The sequence below is a fragment of the Phytophthora parasitica genome, assembly GCF_000247585.1.
Source record: "Phytophthora parasitica INRA-310 unplaced genomic scaffold supercont2.1, whole genome shotgun sequence".
In the NCBI taxonomy this organism is placed as follows: Eukaryota; Oomycota; class Peronosporomycetes; order Peronosporales; family Peronosporaceae; genus Phytophthora; species Phytophthora nicotianae.
This window is the reverse complement of record NW_008634126.1, coordinates 1,821,340-1,841,478: the sequence shown is the minus strand read 5'-3', so window position 1 is coordinate 1,841,478 and position 20,139 is coordinate 1,821,340. Positions and strand designations below refer to the sequence as shown.

Below are 20,139 nucleotides of genomic sequence, written 5' to 3'. Positions count from 1 at the left end.
AAACACGGTCTCGACGGCTGACAGAAGCCCCTTCTGGCGATCGGAAACAATAGTGAAGCGATCATGATCTCCTAGAGCTTCTTTCACCGCGGATAAAAACCACACCCAGTGATCGTAGTTTTCTGTCGGGACGAGAGAAAATGCGAAGGGTAGAATGTGGTTGTCGTAGTCCTTCACTGTCGCGACGAGATAAACTCCATAGTTGTTCATCTCACCTTTCAAGTGAGCACCGTCAACTCCAAATAAACGCCTACCCGCTCTTGCCACTCGAATACCGATACTTGGAATGAAGCAGGCACGCTGAAAAGTCCCATCAAAGTCCTTCTCGAATTTCCAGACCGAGCCTGCATTTTTTTCCGCCATGAGTTTCAGATAACTTTCCAGTTATTGGTAATTAGTCAATCGATCGCCGTGGTTCAACTCGTCAAGGGTTAGCTTAATTCGGCTTATTGAAGACCGACCTGTCGTAATTCCTTTCAAGAAACTTAGCGATTGCAGCTCCAGTCATCCGGTCCGTTTTGCCTTCATACTTGTTCAGCATTTCGGATCGGACCAGGTGGATCATCTCGTCAACCTGCTGTGTAGTATTCCGCAGGACTTTGTCAGGACGAGCGATGGTCGCTTCAGCAACAAGGCGTCCAGAAAACCCGACGTTCTTGAGATGGTTGTGGCAGAAATTGGCCCTTATCAACTTCCATTCACCGGCAACTCCACTGACGTTGAAGAAAAACGGACAACTGATGGCACCTTGGTCAGCTTCCTTGTCGAAGAACTGCTGGCCGTTCAATTTCTTGCAGACGTACTTTGCATTACCACCGCCGTGTTTACTGCTGAATCCCGCAACCTTCAGCTGGAATCCGCGAGACTTAGCAAATTCCTTACAGCGAGTTTGAATGGCCTTTTGAGAACCATGAGTCTCAATACCGATATTGTCCTTGCGACTGTAGGCGACGCCGTAGTTTTCTAGATTTCGGTCGGTTTGCTGAACGAAGACGTTCGGTCGAAGGAGCCCTGAAACGATAGCTGACGTGAGGTCGCCGGGTTCCAGTATGAAGGGGGCATTACCGTAGAACGGGGCCACCTTCGGTACAGCCATGAACAGCGAAATGTGCTGGAGAAGTTGCCTTGGATCAACTTGGAGAGTTCAGCTGTCGCGTCCAAACGGATAATGGCAAGAAACGAGCAGAAAGATGAAGCCTTCGGAATGTATTTTTACTTGCATTTCCAGCCTGTAACACCATAATGGTGGTTTCTCTTTTGATGCGATGGTATTTCATGCGATGGTACGGTGAAACCAACCTCCATTGATGCTCAAATATGCATTTCATCTATTTGTACTATTCATGGTATCATTTAAATACTAATATATGTATTACGTTCAGTACTACAAAGGGTAAAAACTAATATAATATGTGTTCACTGAGAACAGCCCAGAAAGGGGCTCTTTTACAATCCCAAAAACACATCTCAGTGCTTAGCACTGAGATATGGAAATTCCTCTTTTTTCTTCTGTTCGACAGCATACCTACTTATATGTAGAACCGGACGACTACCTAGGATCTACAAAGTGCCCGCAATCTACTTATATTATTTAATTCCTGTTGCTCTGATGCTGGCCATCGGTCACAGCGCCAAAATGACTTTCATCGAAAAATAAATGGATACTCAAGTAATGGCCATAGATACATGTACGCAGCCCTTATTTATGGCACTGCTTTTAGCTTTACGACACCATAATTTATGGTGTGTTGTATTAATAGTACTCATTAATATCATTAGTAGAATACCTCCAATATTTTTTGTGATCCATACAAACTTTAGCTCATTCAAATTTAAATCTCAAAATATGGTATTGGTTTTCAAACACGATAATTTATTTTGGAGTTTCCAATCTCAATCTCATTAGTCATGCGACGACATGCCCAAAATAAATTTTAAAAAATCGGCGGCTCTGCTGTCATGTTTCCCATGCAACCTGCAGACTGGAGCGCAGATCGATGCACCTAATTGTTTCTACGTTTAACGTTACCTGTAGTTTCTAAAGAGTCACCTTCGTCAACGAACTCTAAGAGTTGAACATGGGTAACACTGCATTAGCATAAAAAGGCAATTTAGCCGTCGTCAGCGCTGAACTGATCCATTACTTTCCAACTTAACCATCGGATACCGCACGGTAAGTACACAGGATATCGTATGTTTCCTCTCCCAAAGGTGACTTTGAACGCCATATTGCCGCGGCCCACCCCATAAGCAATCGTAGAACGTCGTCCTCGCCAACAAGTTTGAACTCAAATCACACTTTGCTCCCACGTACTCTACGACGAACTCCTTGGTAGGACAGTTGGTGCTATTAGAGTCTTACATTATCCAAGAACTTACAATTACTTAGCCGGACATTATGATGCTGACCTTTCAAACAAGCTTCCGAGTTTCCCGTTGCTGGGCTATGGTCTTTGCAAACGATTGACCGTGAGCACTGAAGGAAGAATCGGTTGAAACGAATGGCATTCTCGTCTCCTTTTTTTCGTGCCTGTCCACTATGAACTGAGCCACACAAAAGGTAGAAGCTCTTGCAGTGGGAAGTGATGCATGGAGCCAAGCGCTTTATGGCTCGCAGCTATCGTCCCGGCAGTTGCACCGCCCAGGCCAACACGTGTTGGCAGAGGCGAGCCAAATGCTGTCACGTTGAGAGAAACGTGATATTTGATATTTCACTCACTACTACAACCCTTTTTAAATATCAATATATATTATAGAAGGTATCAGAATACAGAAGTCGGTTTTAACAAAAACTAACTGATAATATGGAAAGCAACCTTACCCATAGTATAAAATAAGTCAGCATCATATATCAAAGAGGATGACAATTCTGACTCCATTTTCTGACTTCCTGGCCTTTCCGTTGTATTTTGGGTAGGATCCCAACGGTAGCGTAGCTCCTCAACCTCGCCTCCTTTTTGCCACGCTTCACTTGTCCTCTCTGCCTGTTGCAGCAATGTCCTTGTCAGCGGTGGACGATGAGCAGCAAGCGCGACTATGCGGGCGCGCACGCGCCAAGGAAATCTTCCAACCAATGCGTTGGAAGCGTATTGGCACACTACCAGACGAGGCTGCGAAGCTGTACGAGAGCGCACGGCGCTCTACTAACCGCTCGTACAGTCTACGAGCTGTGAAGCCATTGCAAGCTTCATTGGACGAGGTTGAGGCAGTTCTAACGGGACAGACAGCGCTCCTCGGCAGAGATGACACACCTTCGCTACTTGCACGACTGCTACCTGCCACGTACGTGTCCGGTGGGCGTATCGCCCGTTACCCGACACTGGAGCACTCGACCAGCGAACGAGAGAACGTGGCGCTGCAGTACGCGCGCCTCAAGCCCTACACGGCCAAACACCCTGGACAGGAGACCAAGAACGCCGTGCTACTCGATTCTGTGGATAACTATGTGCTACTGGGCTACACGCTGTCTACGAGACTACAACGCTCGGATACGAGTAAGAGGAAGAATTCCGACTCACCTACACCCAAAACAACGAGCTCAGTGCCTTCGTTACTGCACTTGTACCGACCAGTAAGCGCTCCATCGTTCTCGGAGAGGAGACACGACTTTCGATCTGAAAGACTGGCTTCCAATGACTTTAGCATTACCTATATTATCCAGGAGATGTCATCTCATGACGAGCAGCAGGCGGAGGCTTCTGTAACTCTAGAAGTTGTTCTTTCATGCTCGTTGGACCCTCAACAAGTAGTGGACCAAGACGACAAGGAGGTTTTAAACCAACAGAAGCAGCGACTCCGACACGACGCACTGTGTCTAACCAGACTGCAGCCATTTATTGATGCTTACCGACAGGAGAAGATACGACCGATTCTGACTGCTAGTCAGCCCAGAGAACCTCAACACGACCCCAAGGACTGTGACCCCAACATGCTGCGTGGAAGTATGTTCGCTGGAGGACGGACTTGTAGTGTTTGCCACCGTAAATTCGGCCCATTTCGCTGGAAAAAGCAGTGTGAGGCATGCGATAAACTGGTGTGTAACCAGTGTCTGTCCGTATTAGCCGCTGCGCCGTCGCTATCTCGACGCAAGAAACGGGTGTGTTCTCAGTGTCTCTATGGCGAGACAGCCAACGTCACTGCGATGCACAAGGCAGTAGTGGATGCAGCTACCGATGACAGGAAGAGCTCAGTTAGCTTGGCTGGTTCAGGCAAGACACATGCATCTGAAGTCTCGACGATGAACGTGTTCCAGTTCCCCAACTTGGAGGCATTAGTGTCGAAACACAAGGCCAGTAAACCAGCAGTGTCTGTGGCTCAAGGAACCCCGTCACGAGCGTCTGGTCGAGTTCAAATCGACCTGGGCTTGGACCCTGCACTGGCTTCTTCTCGGACTTCGGATCGTCGACGAGCGCGTTCACGCCAGTCTCAACTCTCGCAGGGATCTGTTGTAAGTACGACATCAAGTACCAGTGCCACGAGCTTTGTGACTGCAACGTCCGACAATCGACGCGCCACGTTATCGAGTCATATTGAGCTAGACGACAGCGAGTCAGCGGTGTCCAAGTCCATACGCACTCGACGTGCCAAGACCGTATTGCTCGAAGACCAGCCAATCAAGAAGGTGACTCACAAACCTTTAAATTTCATCACTCCACTCTCGTCTTCAGCACCGACACATTCATTGTTTTCGACATCAGAGGACGAGGAGAGCGACCTACAACACGCGTCCAAGCCACGTGCAAGCTCATGCATGACCTCTAAGATCCAATTCGTACAACTCAAAACACCCGAACCGGACTACGAGCTGGATTTCAGTTGGTATAATATCTTCCCTAAGGCACCAGTCAAAAGAACTGGTGATGAATTGGCACGTGCAAAGTATGTCGAAGTGACTGGCCTTAAGGTGGACGCCAGATCGCTGGTTTTCTTGCGTCACGATACCGAACTGGAGGGACTGGCACGTCGCGTCTTGGAAGTGGCCTCGCAGTGGCACGGCTGCAGTATCAACATCGTGGGTAGCTACGAGGTATACTGCCTTGTGATGGTCTCTAACAAACCCGAACTGGACGTTGACGACGAACTGTTGGAGCTAGAAGCGTCTCCTGTCACTGTCGATGATGTTGTTCCTCGAGAAGAAAGCGTAAGCGCCTATGCGGTGCACCACCGTTCGCCCTTCTTCGTGGCCGAAATGGAACACGATCCACGTTTCCGTGCTCACCCACTCCACACTGAACAGGGCGCTGTGTCGCTTTTGAGCTTCCCTATTTACTCTTCTGGTGCTGATACGAGTGGCTCGCTCTCACGTGGTGAAGCGTACTGTGTGGCTACATTGGACTTGTGGAAGAGAGACCACGTACCTGCAAGCAGCCACGTCTCCAACGACTGGATGTCCAGCATTGCTGACCTACTGCGGAAGATCAGTGCTCGTCTGGAAGCTCTAGCTCTGGAGTCGCACGCCTTCCTGAAGCCTCGTGCACGTGCCAACCACTCGTTCGGATCCTCTTGCGATTCTAGAGGCAGTACTAGACGAGCCGATTCGATCATTGATCTTTACGATATTGACAGTGATTCTGTGGTAGACTCTCCGCCACTCTCTCAAGCTGAGACGATGGATCGACTCACGAGCCTTTCGTACGCCAAGGTACGTGGTCTTGGCCTGGGTGGTATGAGTGGTCCTGGCTCAGCGACGTGGAAATACGACAGCGATAATGAGAGCACAACGTCCAGTCAGAGTGCCAGCAGCTCCTGCAGCCAAAGCTCGCGCTTCTCATCACATCTCTATTCAGCCGCAGACATGCATTCGACGATTGAATCGTTGCTGCAACAGGCTTCGCAGACTTCCAAGTACATCAGTGAGACGGGAGTATCCATTTAGACTTGAGGTATCATGACTTAAGCGTGAACTATTAGTTCATCATTGTTCATCTATGTCGGTGACGTCAGCTTCCATTCATTCGTTACGAATTTCTGAAAACTTTTGAATTAAATGATAGTTTTTGTGCTGTGTAGTCTAAATCAATCAAATCATGCAACAAAGGTTCAGCTCAGATCCACAAAACTGCGATTACTTTATCCGAAAACGTATTACCTGCAGGCTTCACTTTTATCAAATAATAAAACTAAACAACATTCCTGGATTCGATGCGGAGGTTAACGTAAACTATGATCAAACACAAAGTAGTTTATGCTCGGAGATCATCAACCAGCGCCAGCTCTGTATAGTAAATTTTAGCAGCAGCGCCGACGAGGTCTACACTGGCTAAGGTGCTCAGTTTGGATAAATGATCACTGTACTGCCTCCGTGATTTTCAACCATGCAGGTGATCCGTCCTCAAGAGGCTATGTTTTTTTTTCTTTCCAGGTCCCCAAATGGCGTCGCCTGCTCATAGCGGTTGCCCACTAGATGATTGAAAGGTGCTAAGTCTAGGCGTCTAGGCACCGAGGTTGATTTGCGTGGACAGCTCGATTGGTTTTAGCTGAACGACCGATGAGGCTACTTTACAAAACTAAGTAAAGTTTTGCTCAGCTTCTACGACCTGTCACTGTAAAGCATACCAAGTCAATTTGTTGAAAATTGAAGCGAAACACAGAGATTTGGACTGAACCCGTTCTCATTCAGCCGGCAACAATAAAGTCCGGGATACTTCAGTTTCATTATTCAAATACAGTTCATCTTGAAGCGTATAATGATACAGTGCTGCTATTAATTATAGGGGTACTAGAGTTTTTCAAGCTGTACTCACAAAACTAGGAGTTAAATTATGCCTCTCGGTCCAAAGAACACTTGCCTAATAGGCCACAGTCGCAAAAGTGAGATTTCTCGCGAACTATGGATGTGTAGCTTGGATATCGGTGATATATACGATACAACACTATATGCAGCGAGCAATTGAGTTTTCGCAATAAAAGCGCATAATTAGTCTAAGCCGCGCTGTTTTCGGATCTGTGTCATTTTGAATGCAACTTTTTTTTTTTTTTTTACCATAATTAGCAGTCATCTAAGAATTGATTGATCAGATTTACGCCTTAGTGATGACAACTTTTATTCACACCGAATTGCCGAATCTGAGACTTCAAAGAACAGTACTCTCTACCCAATCGCCGACCTTATCGCTATCGACTTACTAGTTAAGGTCGTGTAGACGACAGCGCCGAGGCATCAATAGCATTAAACTGATACTGTGTAGACCTCTGCAATACAAAATGAGACGACGGGACGATTACCCAAACACTTTATGCATGTTGTAGCCTTCATTGCAGTAGTAAGCGGGACACCAATGTTGTCTGCGGGACTTCTGTACAAAATCCGATGAAATGCAGCATCACTCAGATCTCTAGATTTGGTAACAAAATACAGTGGAGTACCAGATCGTGATGCTTGGAGTGCCGATAAGGAGACTCCGTCGAGATCATTAAGGGCGAAGCATAACCGACAACGAAGGCGCGTGATCCTCTATCTTCGTCAACTCGTTCGCGTAAACAGTCGGCAACATGCTCTACCAGCATGACCGAGCTATACCATACTTCAACGTAAGAAAGATTACGTATGTATTGTAGTCTTACTTTTCGTAATCCCATTTCCCACAGTGGCAGTATGATAGTAAATAGCCTTCCACTTTTTTTTTTTTTTTTTCCACACCGACAGTGTGATATAAATGTACGTTGCGTACAGTTTCCAACTCATGTCTACTGACTGCAAGATATCCCCCGAGCAGTTGACGTATTCAGTAAAGAGCTATGGCTGTTCCTCGACTCTCTTCTAGAGTTTGTTCGTGACACAACTCAATTTCTTCTCAGGTTATCAAACCTCCAACTACCCTCTCTTTCTCCAGCAAGAATGTCCAAGTTCACCAAATTCGCAATCATCGGCGCCGGCGGCGTCGGCTCTTGCATTGCCGATGATCTACTCAAGGCCAATGCCACCATAACGATTTTGACTCGGGACGATGGCAAGGTCCGTCAATATGCGCTACCCCTGAAACGTAATATGCTTTGCCCTGACCATGAATACGTAGGCCGAGCTTCAGCCGCTCAAAGAACGTGGAGCGACTCTTGCAAAGGTGAACTACGATGACGAAACGTCGCTGCAGGGTGCTCTAGTCGGAAGCGAAGTCGTGTAAGTTCTCACCCCACTTTGCTTTTTGTTTAATTTCCGAGTATTTACTTTTCACGCTCTTTTTATAGTGTGTGCTCAATTAATTCACAGCATCTTGCCAGTCAATTCGGGATTGCTCGTGCAGCAAAAGCTGCTGGCATCCAACTCTTTGTGCCAACCGAGGTAACAACACCGCGGATCCATCTGGTTTCTGTTCCTTGTTCCATTCTAACCGGCTCATTATTCTTGGTAGTTCGGTTTCCGTGATGAGGACGGAGCAAACGCCACAAAGCAAGAAGTCCGCCAACTCCTGAATAAACTTGATATGCCCTCTACGTTGTTCCACAGTGGCTTGTGGTCCGAATACTTGCCATTGTGAGTGTAATTCACCAGGAAAATATGTACATCGCCTCCCAGCTATTAACACACGCTTTCTATTGCCTATTTCGCAGCATGTTGGGATACAACATCGACGAAGGTGCCATCAGCGTTGCGGACGAGGGTGATGCCAAGATAAGTATCGTCACACGCTCTGACTTCAGTCGCTTCGTCGCGCACGTGCTGACCACTGCGTCTAAGGATTCGCTCGAGGGAGCTCAGTTGTCTGTTGAGGCTGGCCGAGTGTCCCCGAAGGAGATCGCTGCCCAGCTAGAGAAGAAGTTGGGCACGACGTTCCGGATCAAGGTGCTGGATTACGAGGAGACGAAGAAGGGCTACGATACTAACGTTATGGCGTACCTTCAGACGCGCATCGCGGACGGACGCTGCGTGCCGGGAACAGAAGAAGAGGTGAAGAGCACTATCGCCAAGTTCTTCCCTGAGTGGGACCCGTCACCTTGGGAGGAGATCATCGCGTAAGACGATGGGTGCTGGAAGGGTAGTAAATCTAGGCGGTTTGGGGAGATAGCTTGAGTGTTTTACCTGAACAACCCGAACAACCCTATGAGGCTACTCCACAATAAAGTTGTTTGCTCAGCTTTTACGGTATCTCGGGTGAAAAGTATACAAAGTCGATTAGTTGAACTTGAGGACAGCGGCGTCCTAAGGAAAAAAAGGAAATTGCGACTCAATCTACGTTCGTATACATCAGATAAGGCTTCGGTATTTAAGTTTCGTAACTCAAATACAGTTTATGTCGTAGCCGTACCGTATAATGGAAACTGTTGTGCGCAGTTCATAAGAACTGTCGCTGGCCGCCGCCAACCTTGCAGTAGCCATCTTAGCAAGTCACACATTCAAGTTTATGACAGTCATTGTTGCATTTCAAAGTTTCGTCAATCTTATTCATGACGGATTCTATACACTACTGCTATTACAGAATTCTCTAGGTTTTATATGAGGTTTTGGCCCAAAACAACTCTAACTTCTTATACTCAGAGACCAAACGTTTCACCTCTCAAAACATTAATAAATTTACTTGAGAGTATGATACAATATCTAGATTGCATCGTCGTATCCCAATAGTGGGTTTTCTCTATTGAACCTGCATTACGTGACATTTCAGCTGATATCAGACATAATTAGCGTTCCCGGCCCCGTTGGTTCTGGGGGAAAGGCGCAGTTCGTAAGAACTTATCCTTTATGGATAAAGGAAATGGATAAAGCGATGGACTTGAAGTTTTTTTTTTTAGCTAATTTGTCCTCTTAAATAGAGTCGTAATAATAAAAATAAATCGAGGTAAAACAAATATGCGTTATTAGAGGCAGTAACACCTAGGACTAAACTGTTTTCAGAGGATACAAACCAACGGCGGTATATACGACCAAAGGGCACCACAAAACGCACGCCACACGGCATACTGCAGGTGCGACGTGCTTTCTTCTTGAAGCTTAATCTAGCGATGCTAAGACTCGCTTGTGTGGTGCATTTTGTAGCGAAACATCAAGCGGCGGTGAGTAGCACACGACAGCCACTCGGACTTGTGAGTATGCTGAGAACTACCACACCGGGTAGGTAATTTCTGCTAAAACCTGTTACTGCACTCCATATGAATTTAAATATATCATTGATCTAACTGTCGTATATTGTGTGCTGTAGCGCATTACCAGGCTAACTACGTGCGGGAGAGCATCCAGTACTGCAGGACGGCCACTCGGACTTGTGGGTTTGCTTAGAGCATAATCTCCGAGCTACCACTGGACGTGTCACTAAATGGCTTGGTGACTATCAGAGAAAGGAAACATTGGACTACGGTCTCAAAGTGGTACCCTAAGGAGGCCAATACTAATTATTTATTTAACCCACGTTAACTAGCATTCAACATGGTATGACTGGTTTTCCTAAAAAAAAAAAATGGCGTGATTTCGAAGGGGAAAAATGTATGATCACTGTGATTTCTCCGTGACTTTACGCTTTTGCCCCTTCATCGCACGATCCCTCGTCTCCCGAACTGTCAATTATGATAACTTCAACACCTTCAGGTGTACTTTGTGGATTCGATGTCGAGGTTGCGTTGGATGGCGCAGGTGTACTTTGGATTTGATCCTGTAGTTGCTGCCACAACGCGTTGGTACGATCATTCTGTTCGTGATGCCGTTGGAACCGCTGCTCGGCTAAGAACTCACGATAAGCTTGAACGCAGATGTCGTCAGCTTGCTGCGTTAAAATTTGAACCTGACAAAGTCCTTCCATAGCGTTTTGCCACCTTGGCATTCCTGCACGTCTTGCTGAGTCGCTTGTTGTTGGAATCTAGCTTCAATTTCTTCGCACACCTTGGCTTCTGCATCAAAGGCCCATTGACGACGTCCCGAATTCGTTTCCATGAGTTCAGCCCACACCATTCCGCTACTCCACTTCACCTAGGCTAAATCGAAAATGATTTTCGGAATGTAGTAAATGACAGTTTGAGATACATGTCAAAATCTGTCGATAACGTTCAGATATTGAATAAAATACAAATTATCTTTCTGAGTGAGCTATATTTGCATTACTTGCATGAATCGTCGGCTCACGATCAGCTACTTATGTTTCTTTGTTCAGGTGGGTATGACAATAAGGGCTCTGCTAATTCAAATTATGTTTTTAACCGTGATAAACTATTGCACTAGTCTCAGTGATGTTGCTGTAAGAAAATACAATAGTTAATCCCATAGATTTTTGTTTTCTGGTGCTTGAGCGCAAACTCGTTGCTGACGAATGTTTATGTAGGTTGAGAAGGACGCAGGCTAGACTATGCGCTATGGTAATGAGATTCTGCGTCGTGAAAGCCAGCAGAAATTTTGGTGAAAATATACCAAGGATCATTTTTATAAGTTTGAGCCAATGAATGTACCTACTTCAACCGCGGAACATCGAAGTGGGTTGCTGTCCCATTGTATCAGTTTCTAGAATGCGGCTTGACCCTAGTGAGACTTGATACGAATGTGTTTAGACACAACTACTACGCATTGGTAGGATGATTATACTGTGTAAACGATGTGGACAAGCAGGAGATGTGATTCGGGGACTTCAGCAAAGAGTGCCTCGCGGTTTATTTGTTTATCTCAAGGAGGTTCTGCCTGCAAAAAAAAAAAAACTCTCCATGGAAAATTTTAGATAAGCAATGTTCGTCAAAACTTCTTTGTGATGGCGTCGGGCCGCACGTCGATCTGACTTGCGCTGTCGAAACAACTCACGAAGCTGCTTGTTTGAGTGACCGCCGCTTTGCTCGCCGCAGTAATGAGGCCTAAAGGGTGAGAGACAGTCTTCCGCTTCAGTCGGCTTTGGTGCGTCCACACACACCGTATGCGCTGCTCGCCGTCCTGAAGGAGGGCTTGGAACTTTGTGAGAATGTACGGGCCGTTGTTGTTTCATCATCCTCATCACGTCTCTGGTTTCGGAAGCTAGCTCTCTGCTGGTCTCTTTTGAGGCTGCACACATGTTGCGAAATTTCCTCTTCAGGATCGTTGCATCTCGCATTTTCCATTGCGATGCTTTAGATCGATTGTACTCTGCAGCGACAACTTCCCATTCGTTTTTGGTGCTTGGTAGATGTTGTGTAGTGAGAGTCAACAAGAGTTCCATCTCACCGGTGCGGTATGTTTTTGCGCCCTGTTGCTTTGTCATCTGCATCGCATAATGTTACGTTTTCTTCTCGAACACAATGGTGCGCTTCCAAGTGTGTCGTTAGCTTACCTGCGTTCCCCTGCTCGACTTTCGAAATGGCGCAAGAAGGGAATTAGAAGGTCGCAATTGTGTACCCCTTCAGAAAACGGTACTATTGACCTAATTTTAACTAGAATCCTAGCCTGAAATGATAAAAATCATAGTAAGACGATTGAACCTGGATCATTGGGCCGAGGTTAATCTTCCTGACCTTCCCAGATTAGCCGCTCAATCGAGTCGTGAGCTGGCAAATTGCTCCTCCATACGCCTTGAGATTGGTGTAGCCGTTAATGCAAACAATTTGCCCCGGGGGAGGAAGAAGCTCTGAGTCGATCTCCGCATTTCACACAGTGGCGGTCTGTAACAGCGAATCGACCTCTTGAGACTTGGCTTTGTAGGGCTCACGGAAGACCTATCCGACTTTTCTTAGTAGCTCTTATATGATTCAGTTGACTTGAAATGCATTAACGTACCTGTAGCATTTCCTCGAGGCTTTCCTGGGCACTAGCATCGACAAAGTGAAGCCGAGCAAATTTCCACGGGTTATGCATGTGTTCTGATACCCAGATTAACCGCATTCGAATCCGCACAGGCTTGTGTTTGTCTGCCCCAGTCAGGTGGATCTTCAAGTCGACTTGACAGCACGAACCAAGTACTTATGTTACGAATCTAATATATATATAAAGTTTTAAGTTTTACGTACCGTCCACGGTGTCAATAACTCTGGCTTCTTCGGTCCTGGAAACCAGCAACTGCCTCATACGCTCGTACGGGGATAGTGTCGGCCCAGTGACACCGTTGTTAGAGCTGGGTTTGGGAAGAGTTACCTCTCGCAAAATGTTGTCGGAGCCACCTTATTGGAATTTCGAGTACACGTAGCAGGTTTTAAGTTGTCCAGAGGCGTTACCGTCATGAGTTAAATTGCATAATGACGAGATTTCACCTTGTTTGAAATGTGCCATCAGGAAATATGGATATGCCATGCTTAACTTTATCTAGTACTGTAGTCATGACTATACGCTGTAGCTACAACGATAGTTCAACATCCCCGTATCCAATGGTTCGATCTTTCGAAAGAAAGCCAATCTGATTCTACCAAAGACAACATTCGTTCTTCCGTCATTGGTGGTCTGCTTAGCGCGACGCATGCTCAGGGCATTCACACTTACATCGTACTGGTACTGCAGACGCGCAGGCGTCTCGTCGAACGATAGATGGACCTCTTGGTACACACTGGAAAAATAATCGAAATGTTCCAGTACGGATGGAATGTGTCACAACAAGCCATGTAGGGGAAGACGCATCTCTCACCAGTGGATGATAACTTTCTGTCATCAGTGCTGCCATGGGTAGGAGGACACGCAAACGTGTCCGAAGTTCCTGCTATGCCCACGCTATGGTGCCAATTTATAGACAAATTTTAACAATTTTTGTTTTGCCAACACGCACATTGTTGAATAGCGCAACTTCGCGTTTACGATTTTTTGTTCGATCATTCCGAAATCGTTTGGGTAGATATACATCGCGGGGCATTCGTCCTTGTCGCCTGCTAATATCTCAAATATATACTTAGTATCCCCTAAAGTTTCTTTGGTCTCTGCATCAATCAATTCGCCCAAAACCTCGATCACAAAGGTCTGGCGAGGAATTTCTTCAAGTTTTTTTACGAATCCACGTCCATCTGTCGTTTCAAACAAGCACAACGCAGGCTTGTCGTCTTCATCAAAGTTCCAGCTTGACTTAACATACGGAAGCGGGAATTTCTCAACGTGAAGATTCCGGTGTATCGTAGTGTAGGAGGCCACAACGTTCCCTAGTCTTCCGGTGGGTGTTTGCTCCTTAATTTCCTCCTGCTCAACATTCTTGGCTTCCAAATCGCCTTCACCACCGTCTTCAATGCTCTCTTCAACGTTCTCGTTACACGCTTCCCGATGTTGTTCGACGTCATCGTCGTTCTTGGCTTCCAAATCGATTTCCACGCCGCCTTCAGTGCTCTCCTCACTGTACTGTTCGGTAATATCGCCGGTCTTTGATTCAGTATCATCATCATTAGCATCGTCTTCAATGTATCCATGCGATCGATAGTAGCGAATTCGCATTTGATTCTTGCGAAATTCTCTGTAAGACCGCTCTGTTTTTTTTTTTTTCGATTCGAATACTCGCGCAGTAGTGCCAGCTTCTCCTCTCTTGTCAAGGTCTCTGCTCGCATGGCTCGTTTAATTGGCAGGGCCGCGCTACCGGAAAAATAAAGCGGCCATCGGAGCCGTGGCTGCGTCGGAAGCGTTTCTTCTTAGGACCCATTTTCTGCTTGTTGTCTTGAGCTGATAGAAATCAATTGAGCTCTGCGACGGCTGTAGTATGATAGTCAACAACTGTAGTTAGTCAACTATCAATCAACAACTATACTCAGCAGTCGAGATGCCTTTCTTCGAAGTAATACAATTGAGTAATATAATTGAGAGTATGAATTACCGTTAGAGTGCAGTGCAGTTTGTGTACAAGTCGTGTGGTGTGACCGTTACCGTGACCATGACCGTGACAGGGGCCATGTTGCGACAATAATACACAGTTCTTACGAACTGCGAATGTCCATACTTTATTCGGGTAGATTGGTGATGTGTATTTGATATCCTTTGTACAAAAAATGCTACCCTGGTGAATGTTGCTTGGGCGGCCAAGCGTAACATCACAGTAAATTACGACTAGCCGAAGTAATGTTAATCTGGATGTTGCTCGAACAGACTTAAGCTTTCGCCTGAGCGCGGATGCTACGGCTGTGGAGCAGACACATCAGATACCTAGTACTACCAGTATCCTTCTTGCTCGTCTCGAACAATACGGTAGCATACAGAGCCGTGCTTTCGCCCTGGGTTATAACTTTAAATTGGTTTATTTCTTACATACTTGCTAGTAGATGTAGACGACTACTAACGTTTTGCAAAAGTGCCCACAATCTACTTCTTTATTTTGATTTCTCCTAGTTGATGTTTAGTTCCAGCTTTGCTAGATGCACAGTGCGGGAATGAGTCCAATCATAGCCCGCAATTTATCTCTTTAATTAGCGATCGACTTGTGGTAATTAAACGATAATGCGCTGTTTTTGATGTCCAACCAGCAGCAAGTATGTCGCTTTTATCTTTATTTTCTTCGACCTGGTAGGGTCATCTGAATTTTAAGATCTCATTCAGTACACGTAAGGCCTGTCTTGCAGACGTTGTATGAGATGACATGTCCGCAAATGGGCAAGGCATGTGAAAGAGAAACCATCTATTTCCATTAGGGAGGTTATTGCCACTGCTGGAGGTTTTTAAAACGGAGTAACTGTATTCTTGTCAGGCTCTTTATTCCTTCACTCGCGGTTATTGATGATCGCTGGAACATGTGGAGCTATGGTGCTACGGTGACGCAGCGTTAAGAGGCCCTTATGGAGCCTCAATACTGTGGGGGATCCCTCTCATTGTTTGTCTTTAGTTCCATGATTATCTTCGACACATTGGTTTTATTTATATGTTCTTTTGTCGTCGCAGGTAGCAAAATGTTGCTATCCCCAAATCGAGTAACTTGTTGTACCGCCGTATCGACGGCGTCGGTACACGTAATACGTCGACGCGGCCTTGAGGTTGGTTTCAAAGTACGCGTCATTGAAAGGCACGTTGGCAAAATCGCCGAAGTCGGTGTTTTCCAAGGCCTTGCGAGTCGCGTTAGTCAGTTGGTTCCACTGGATGAGATCCTGGTATTCGCCTTCCTCGTGAAATTGGAAAATGGTGTGCCACCCTTCCCTGTTGTCCTCATCATAGCGCACCTTGGGAGTGGTGCCATTGATGATGTCTGATCGCTTGGGTGGTTTACTGATCTCGTATCCAGTACCGTAAGTCGACGCCGAGGTTGCTAGAATTGTTGGCTCAGCTAGAGCTGGATTGTCGAGCCACACAACCAAGTTCACCCAATCGTGACGAACACCTTTCTTGATCAGGCCAATATTCTGCATGTCTTTAGGGAAATACCAAGCATACATGATGGCCCACTTATCCTCGTACCACTTTGATCGACTGTACACCTGCGACCCTAAGGGAGAGCCTTCACATTCACCGTCAGGAGCCCCCGTTCCTTTCAAGCCGGCACTCGTGTCGCCGGCGGCATTCACGGCAGGGTACGGGTGACATCCAGCCTTTACTGCGAGTGACGGCTTGAACTTGACGGCAGCTTTCTCGGCGTCCGTGATCGGTTCGGGTTGTGCGAATGGCTGCACTTTGTCATGGTCGATCGAAGCAGCTTTGATGCTGGCGATGGCGGCAGCAGCGAGTATGGTTAACACCCGCATCCTTCTACTGTTCAGATGGTGGTGCTCAATTGCCGGAAGATTGGGGTATGGGAAGAAGGAATGAAGGGCGAACTGATCCCAGTGATCCACGGATGTGCCTTCTAGGACTATGGTAAGTTACTAGTAAATTACTAACAACATGAACTACTATGCTGTTCATCAACAGTTCCATTCAAGAGAGAAGTTACGGATTGTATGGTTAACCGAGCTAAGTACTACATTAGGTCGAAAATATAATATGATATTGCCTCCCCAGCGAATAAGCACTTTTACGTTTTACTATAAAAAGAAGGACTAATATAATATATTTAGTTTGAAATATTGTATTGTTTTCTAGAATCCATATGACGCAATACATTGATGATTATATTATCTAAGAAAGTACACACTTACCCTGTGTGTTCAACATGATCCAAGACATCGCAATGGGGATCAAGTCCTGCATTTATAGTGAATTTGGCTCTAGACGACTACTCTACGTGTTCAAGTGAGAATATGAAGCGTTGTTTTGGTACATCTCGTAACTAATAGCACAAAAACGGCTTATAGTTGATTGTAGTGAGTTCTGTTTCTATTATCGATAGTATTACTATTTACCAATTGATACTACTGTTAGAAATAGCATTTTGCTCTAGCCACGAATCTGGTTGATGGCGTAATCAATCTGAATGGCAGATGGGAATCCAGCCAGTTCTAGAAAAGACTGTTGCTTAATGCAAATGCTGCAGTCGATGGGACTAATTATCGAGGTGACTCAAGCTAAAGAAAATGAAGAAGAGCAATGCCTTGACACGTTTTGCTCTATTTTGTTTGCTACGGTAGTTCTCTAGCAACGACTAGTTGCTAGAAATTCCCGCCATCGCTAATGTCGATATTTAACCCATCATGATGACACCATCTAGGTTAGGTTTGTTAGAGCAACATTATTTTTTGGGAGCGACTTAATGGCGTTAATGTGCTACAATTCATGTTGACAAATTTCTTTGTACAGTCGATCCCCTCGGTAGTTATAGCTTGGTCAATTTATTCCTGTATAAGGGTATTCCTATCCACGAATGCACCATAAAAATGGATCCGAGTACCTTCAGTTTGGAACAGTGCACAAAACATACCAATGGAAACGACTGATGTAGGTGATTCACCCTGTTTTACCCTCCTATTGCTAGTTTTGCCTCACCACACAAAGATACCCTCCTCTCTAGCCCAACCAGTCTACCTCACACTCACCAATACCCAACGACTGCTATACAAATATGTTAGCACCATGCTCACATACCGAGTTTGTCCAATACAGAGCTAGATTCATGGGCTCACAGAATCTACGGTCTTGGAAGCTATTGATATGCTGAACAGCACTGGACTCACTTCCGGTCTCGCAGTTGGCCACCAAATCGCGGCACGAGGCGTGCACCAGTCTACACCCGACCAGCCAGTTGGGCTTCGTGTGGTGAAGACTCTTCAGAAGAGGTGTTGCCATCACAGGTGTGCAATTAGAGTGAGCGCTGAGCACTTCTCCGTGATTCTAAAGCTCGAATCACGTCCAAAGTAGTCAAAAAGGCATCATTGGTTCAACATTCGGATCATGGCAGCAACAATGCTCTTGTGCAGTTATGACTTTTCCATAGTTAAGCACCAAAGAATATAATTATTTGACTTCAAATGTATTCCATTTTACGATTGAGGGGTGAGAGGGAAAAATATCTTAAGTGACTACCGCTAATTTATTGCTATTGAGGGAGTATTCCATTTCTAAGGATTACTACCGAGGGGATTGTCTATAGCGAAATTGTCGGGAAGCGATCTTCATGTAAGCCATAACTGAACCCATTACTCCATCTGTAAAGCACTGTACATATACTTTGCTTGTACAGCAGATGTTTTACATTTACTCATAATAGGGCTTGAGTGAATCTGAATTCTCGCCTGATCCATGATCGTGCACGGAAGATTTGTCTTGATTTTTTTTTAAATACTTCAAAAAACGAAAATACTTTTTAACAGTAAAATACTTTCACTTCATGTAGTGGCTTAACGAATGCAGTGGCTTAAAGAATGCGCTTAACCCCAGACTTGGCGTTATTTTGAAATAAAACTGGATGGCTGTTATGATGGAGCCATTTTACAACGTCAAGTTCATCGTATTCAGCTGCACTATCGACGGCAGACACAGTGCAACCTTCGCTTCTGTTGCCATGAAACCATTTGACAACGTCAAGCTCCCCATATTTTGCTGCGTCATCCATGGCTGCTACTGTGCAGCCCTCTCGTCTGTTATAATGCAGCCACTTTACAACTTCTAGATGACCAGATTCAGCAGCCAAATCCATTGCCCGCGTAGTACATCCTTCCGTTCTGTTAGCACTTAACCATTTCGCAATTTCCAGATATCCTTTAGCAGCCGCAATATTCATCGCAACAGTGCTACAGCCCTCCGAGCAATTATAATATAACCACTGTATGACATCAAGATAGTTATTCTCCGCAGCTCCGTCCATTCCACCAAAGCTGCAGCCTTCAGATGTGTTCTCATGCAGCCACTTGACGATATCCAAGTACCCATTTCTAGCCGCATCGAAAAGCGCCTCTGTGTCGGAGTTTCCATTTGCAGGAAGGTGTTTGCAGTTTCAGCCACTTCACAATTTCGAAATGTCCTCGCCGCGCTGCACAAGCCAGTGCTTCTCGAGTGCAACCTCCAACGTCGTTCTCGTGAAGCAGACGCACGATATCCAAGCGGCCAGCCGAGGCAGTTTGAGTATCAGCGCCGGATACAAAGCACTTTGTCGGATAGTATTGTATGGCCTAGAACATCAAGTTGTCCTTTTGAACACGCCATATCGAGGTAAAATATTAAATCTTGCGATTCAACACCAGGCTGCTCTATGATCCACCAGTTCCAAGTGCCCTTCATTCACTGCAGCACTTAAAGCTACTCCAAGATCTAAATTGTCTGACAGGCTGCAGACCCACTGAAGCGTACCAAGATTCCCAGTAGCTGCAGCCTATTAAGACCAGAGGCTGAGCGCATCGTTAGTTATCTCGACCCGTTCAGATAGCCACCTGGCCAGCTCACAATGATTTTTCCGATGGCAACTGCAGCAATACAAGCGCCCCACGTCGTGTCATCATGATTATCTGTTAACCAGTGCATGATCTCTGCTCGACCGAATTGTGCAGCACAATGGATGACTTCACTAGGCACAGAGCACTCCGTAAAGTGCGTAGACAATAACTGCGCCATTCTAGATTACAGAATTGAGCACAGATTCAATGAATTGGTACTGTCGGAACTTCGGGTGCCGTGTTTTACTATCGACGGCTTCCCTGGAGAATAGGGAGAGCTTCAAATGCAGTAGGTGCACTAAATTGGCGTAGCAAGCGCGAGGAAGAGAAATCTCTGATGACCAGTCGAGAAATGAGTTGATGCCACTACGACAGACGACACGGACGCAGGTTAAAATTAGGACGTTGGTGCGCATGGTATGAGCGAGAGACACATAAGAGGTGCGTTTGGAATACAGAATAAAATTGCAATAATATACTAATATGCTATTAACTAGTATGGCAGCATCCTCAGGCGAGTGCTCGCCACGGTTGCTAAGGGGGCAAGCTGAAATATATTTTCTATAAGAAAATATTTTC

General features: G+C 45.8%; 6 protein-coding genes across 6 annotated transcripts; 2 read left to right on the top strand and 4 right to left on the bottom strand.

Moving 5' to 3' along the window:
- Positions 1-313: 313 nt before the first annotated feature.
- PPTG_00465 (hypothetical protein) lies at positions 314-1,096 on the bottom strand (the record flags this gene model as incomplete). Its single annotated transcript, XM_008891865.1, has 2 exons — positions 314-344; positions 462-1,096. The coding sequence occupies 2 exons, from the start codon at positions 1,094-1,096 to the stop codon at positions 314-316; spliced, it is 666 nt and encodes a 221-aa protein (XP_008890113.1).
- Positions 1,097-2,931: 1,835 nt separating this feature from the next.
- On the top strand, positions 2,932-6,078 carry PPTG_00464 (hypothetical protein). The gene is made up of 2 exons (XM_008891864.1): positions 2,932-5,882; positions 5,994-6,078. Exon 1 carries the CDS (start codon positions 2,996-2,998, stop codon positions 5,873-5,875), a length of 2,880 nt encoding a protein of 959 aa, XP_008890112.1. The 5' UTR covers positions 2,932-2,995; the 3' UTR covers positions 5,876-5,882; positions 5,994-6,078.
- A 1,713-nt stretch (positions 6,079-7,791) lies between these two features.
- Positions 7,792-9,192, top strand: PPTG_00463 (hypothetical protein). The gene is made up of 5 exons (XM_008891863.1): positions 7,792-7,954; positions 8,016-8,116; positions 8,185-8,278; positions 8,349-8,470; positions 8,548-9,192. Exons 1-5 carry the CDS (start codon positions 7,838-7,840, stop codon positions 8,951-8,953), a joined length of 840 nt encoding a protein of 279 aa, XP_008890111.1. The 5' UTR covers positions 7,792-7,837; the 3' UTR covers positions 8,954-9,192.
- Positions 9,193-10,696: 1,504 nt separating this feature from the next.
- Positions 10,697-10,876, bottom strand: PPTG_00462 (hypothetical protein; the record flags this gene model as incomplete). The annotated part of the gene is made up of 1 exon (XM_008891862.1): positions 10,697-10,876. The coding sequence occupies one exon, from the start codon at positions 10,874-10,876 to the stop codon at positions 10,697-10,699; it is 180 nt and encodes a 59-aa protein (XP_008890110.1).
- Positions 10,877-12,522: 1,646 nt separating this feature from the next.
- On the bottom strand, positions 12,523-14,278 carry PPTG_00461 (hypothetical protein; the record flags this gene model as incomplete). The annotated part of the gene is made up of 5 exons (XM_008891861.1): positions 12,523-12,591; positions 12,653-12,813; positions 12,883-13,006; positions 13,349-13,412; positions 13,701-14,278. The coding sequence occupies 5 exons, from the start codon at positions 14,276-14,278 to the stop codon at positions 12,523-12,525; spliced, it is 996 nt and encodes a 331-aa protein (XP_008890109.1).
- A 1,442-nt stretch (positions 14,279-15,720) lies between these two features.
- On the bottom strand, positions 15,721-16,500 carry PPTG_00460 (hypothetical protein; the record flags this gene model as incomplete). The annotated part of the gene is made up of 1 exon (XM_008891860.1): positions 15,721-16,500. One exon carries the CDS (start codon positions 16,498-16,500, stop codon positions 15,721-15,723), a length of 780 nt encoding a protein of 259 aa, XP_008890108.1.
- Between the last annotated feature and the right edge of the window lie 3,639 nt (positions 16,501-20,139).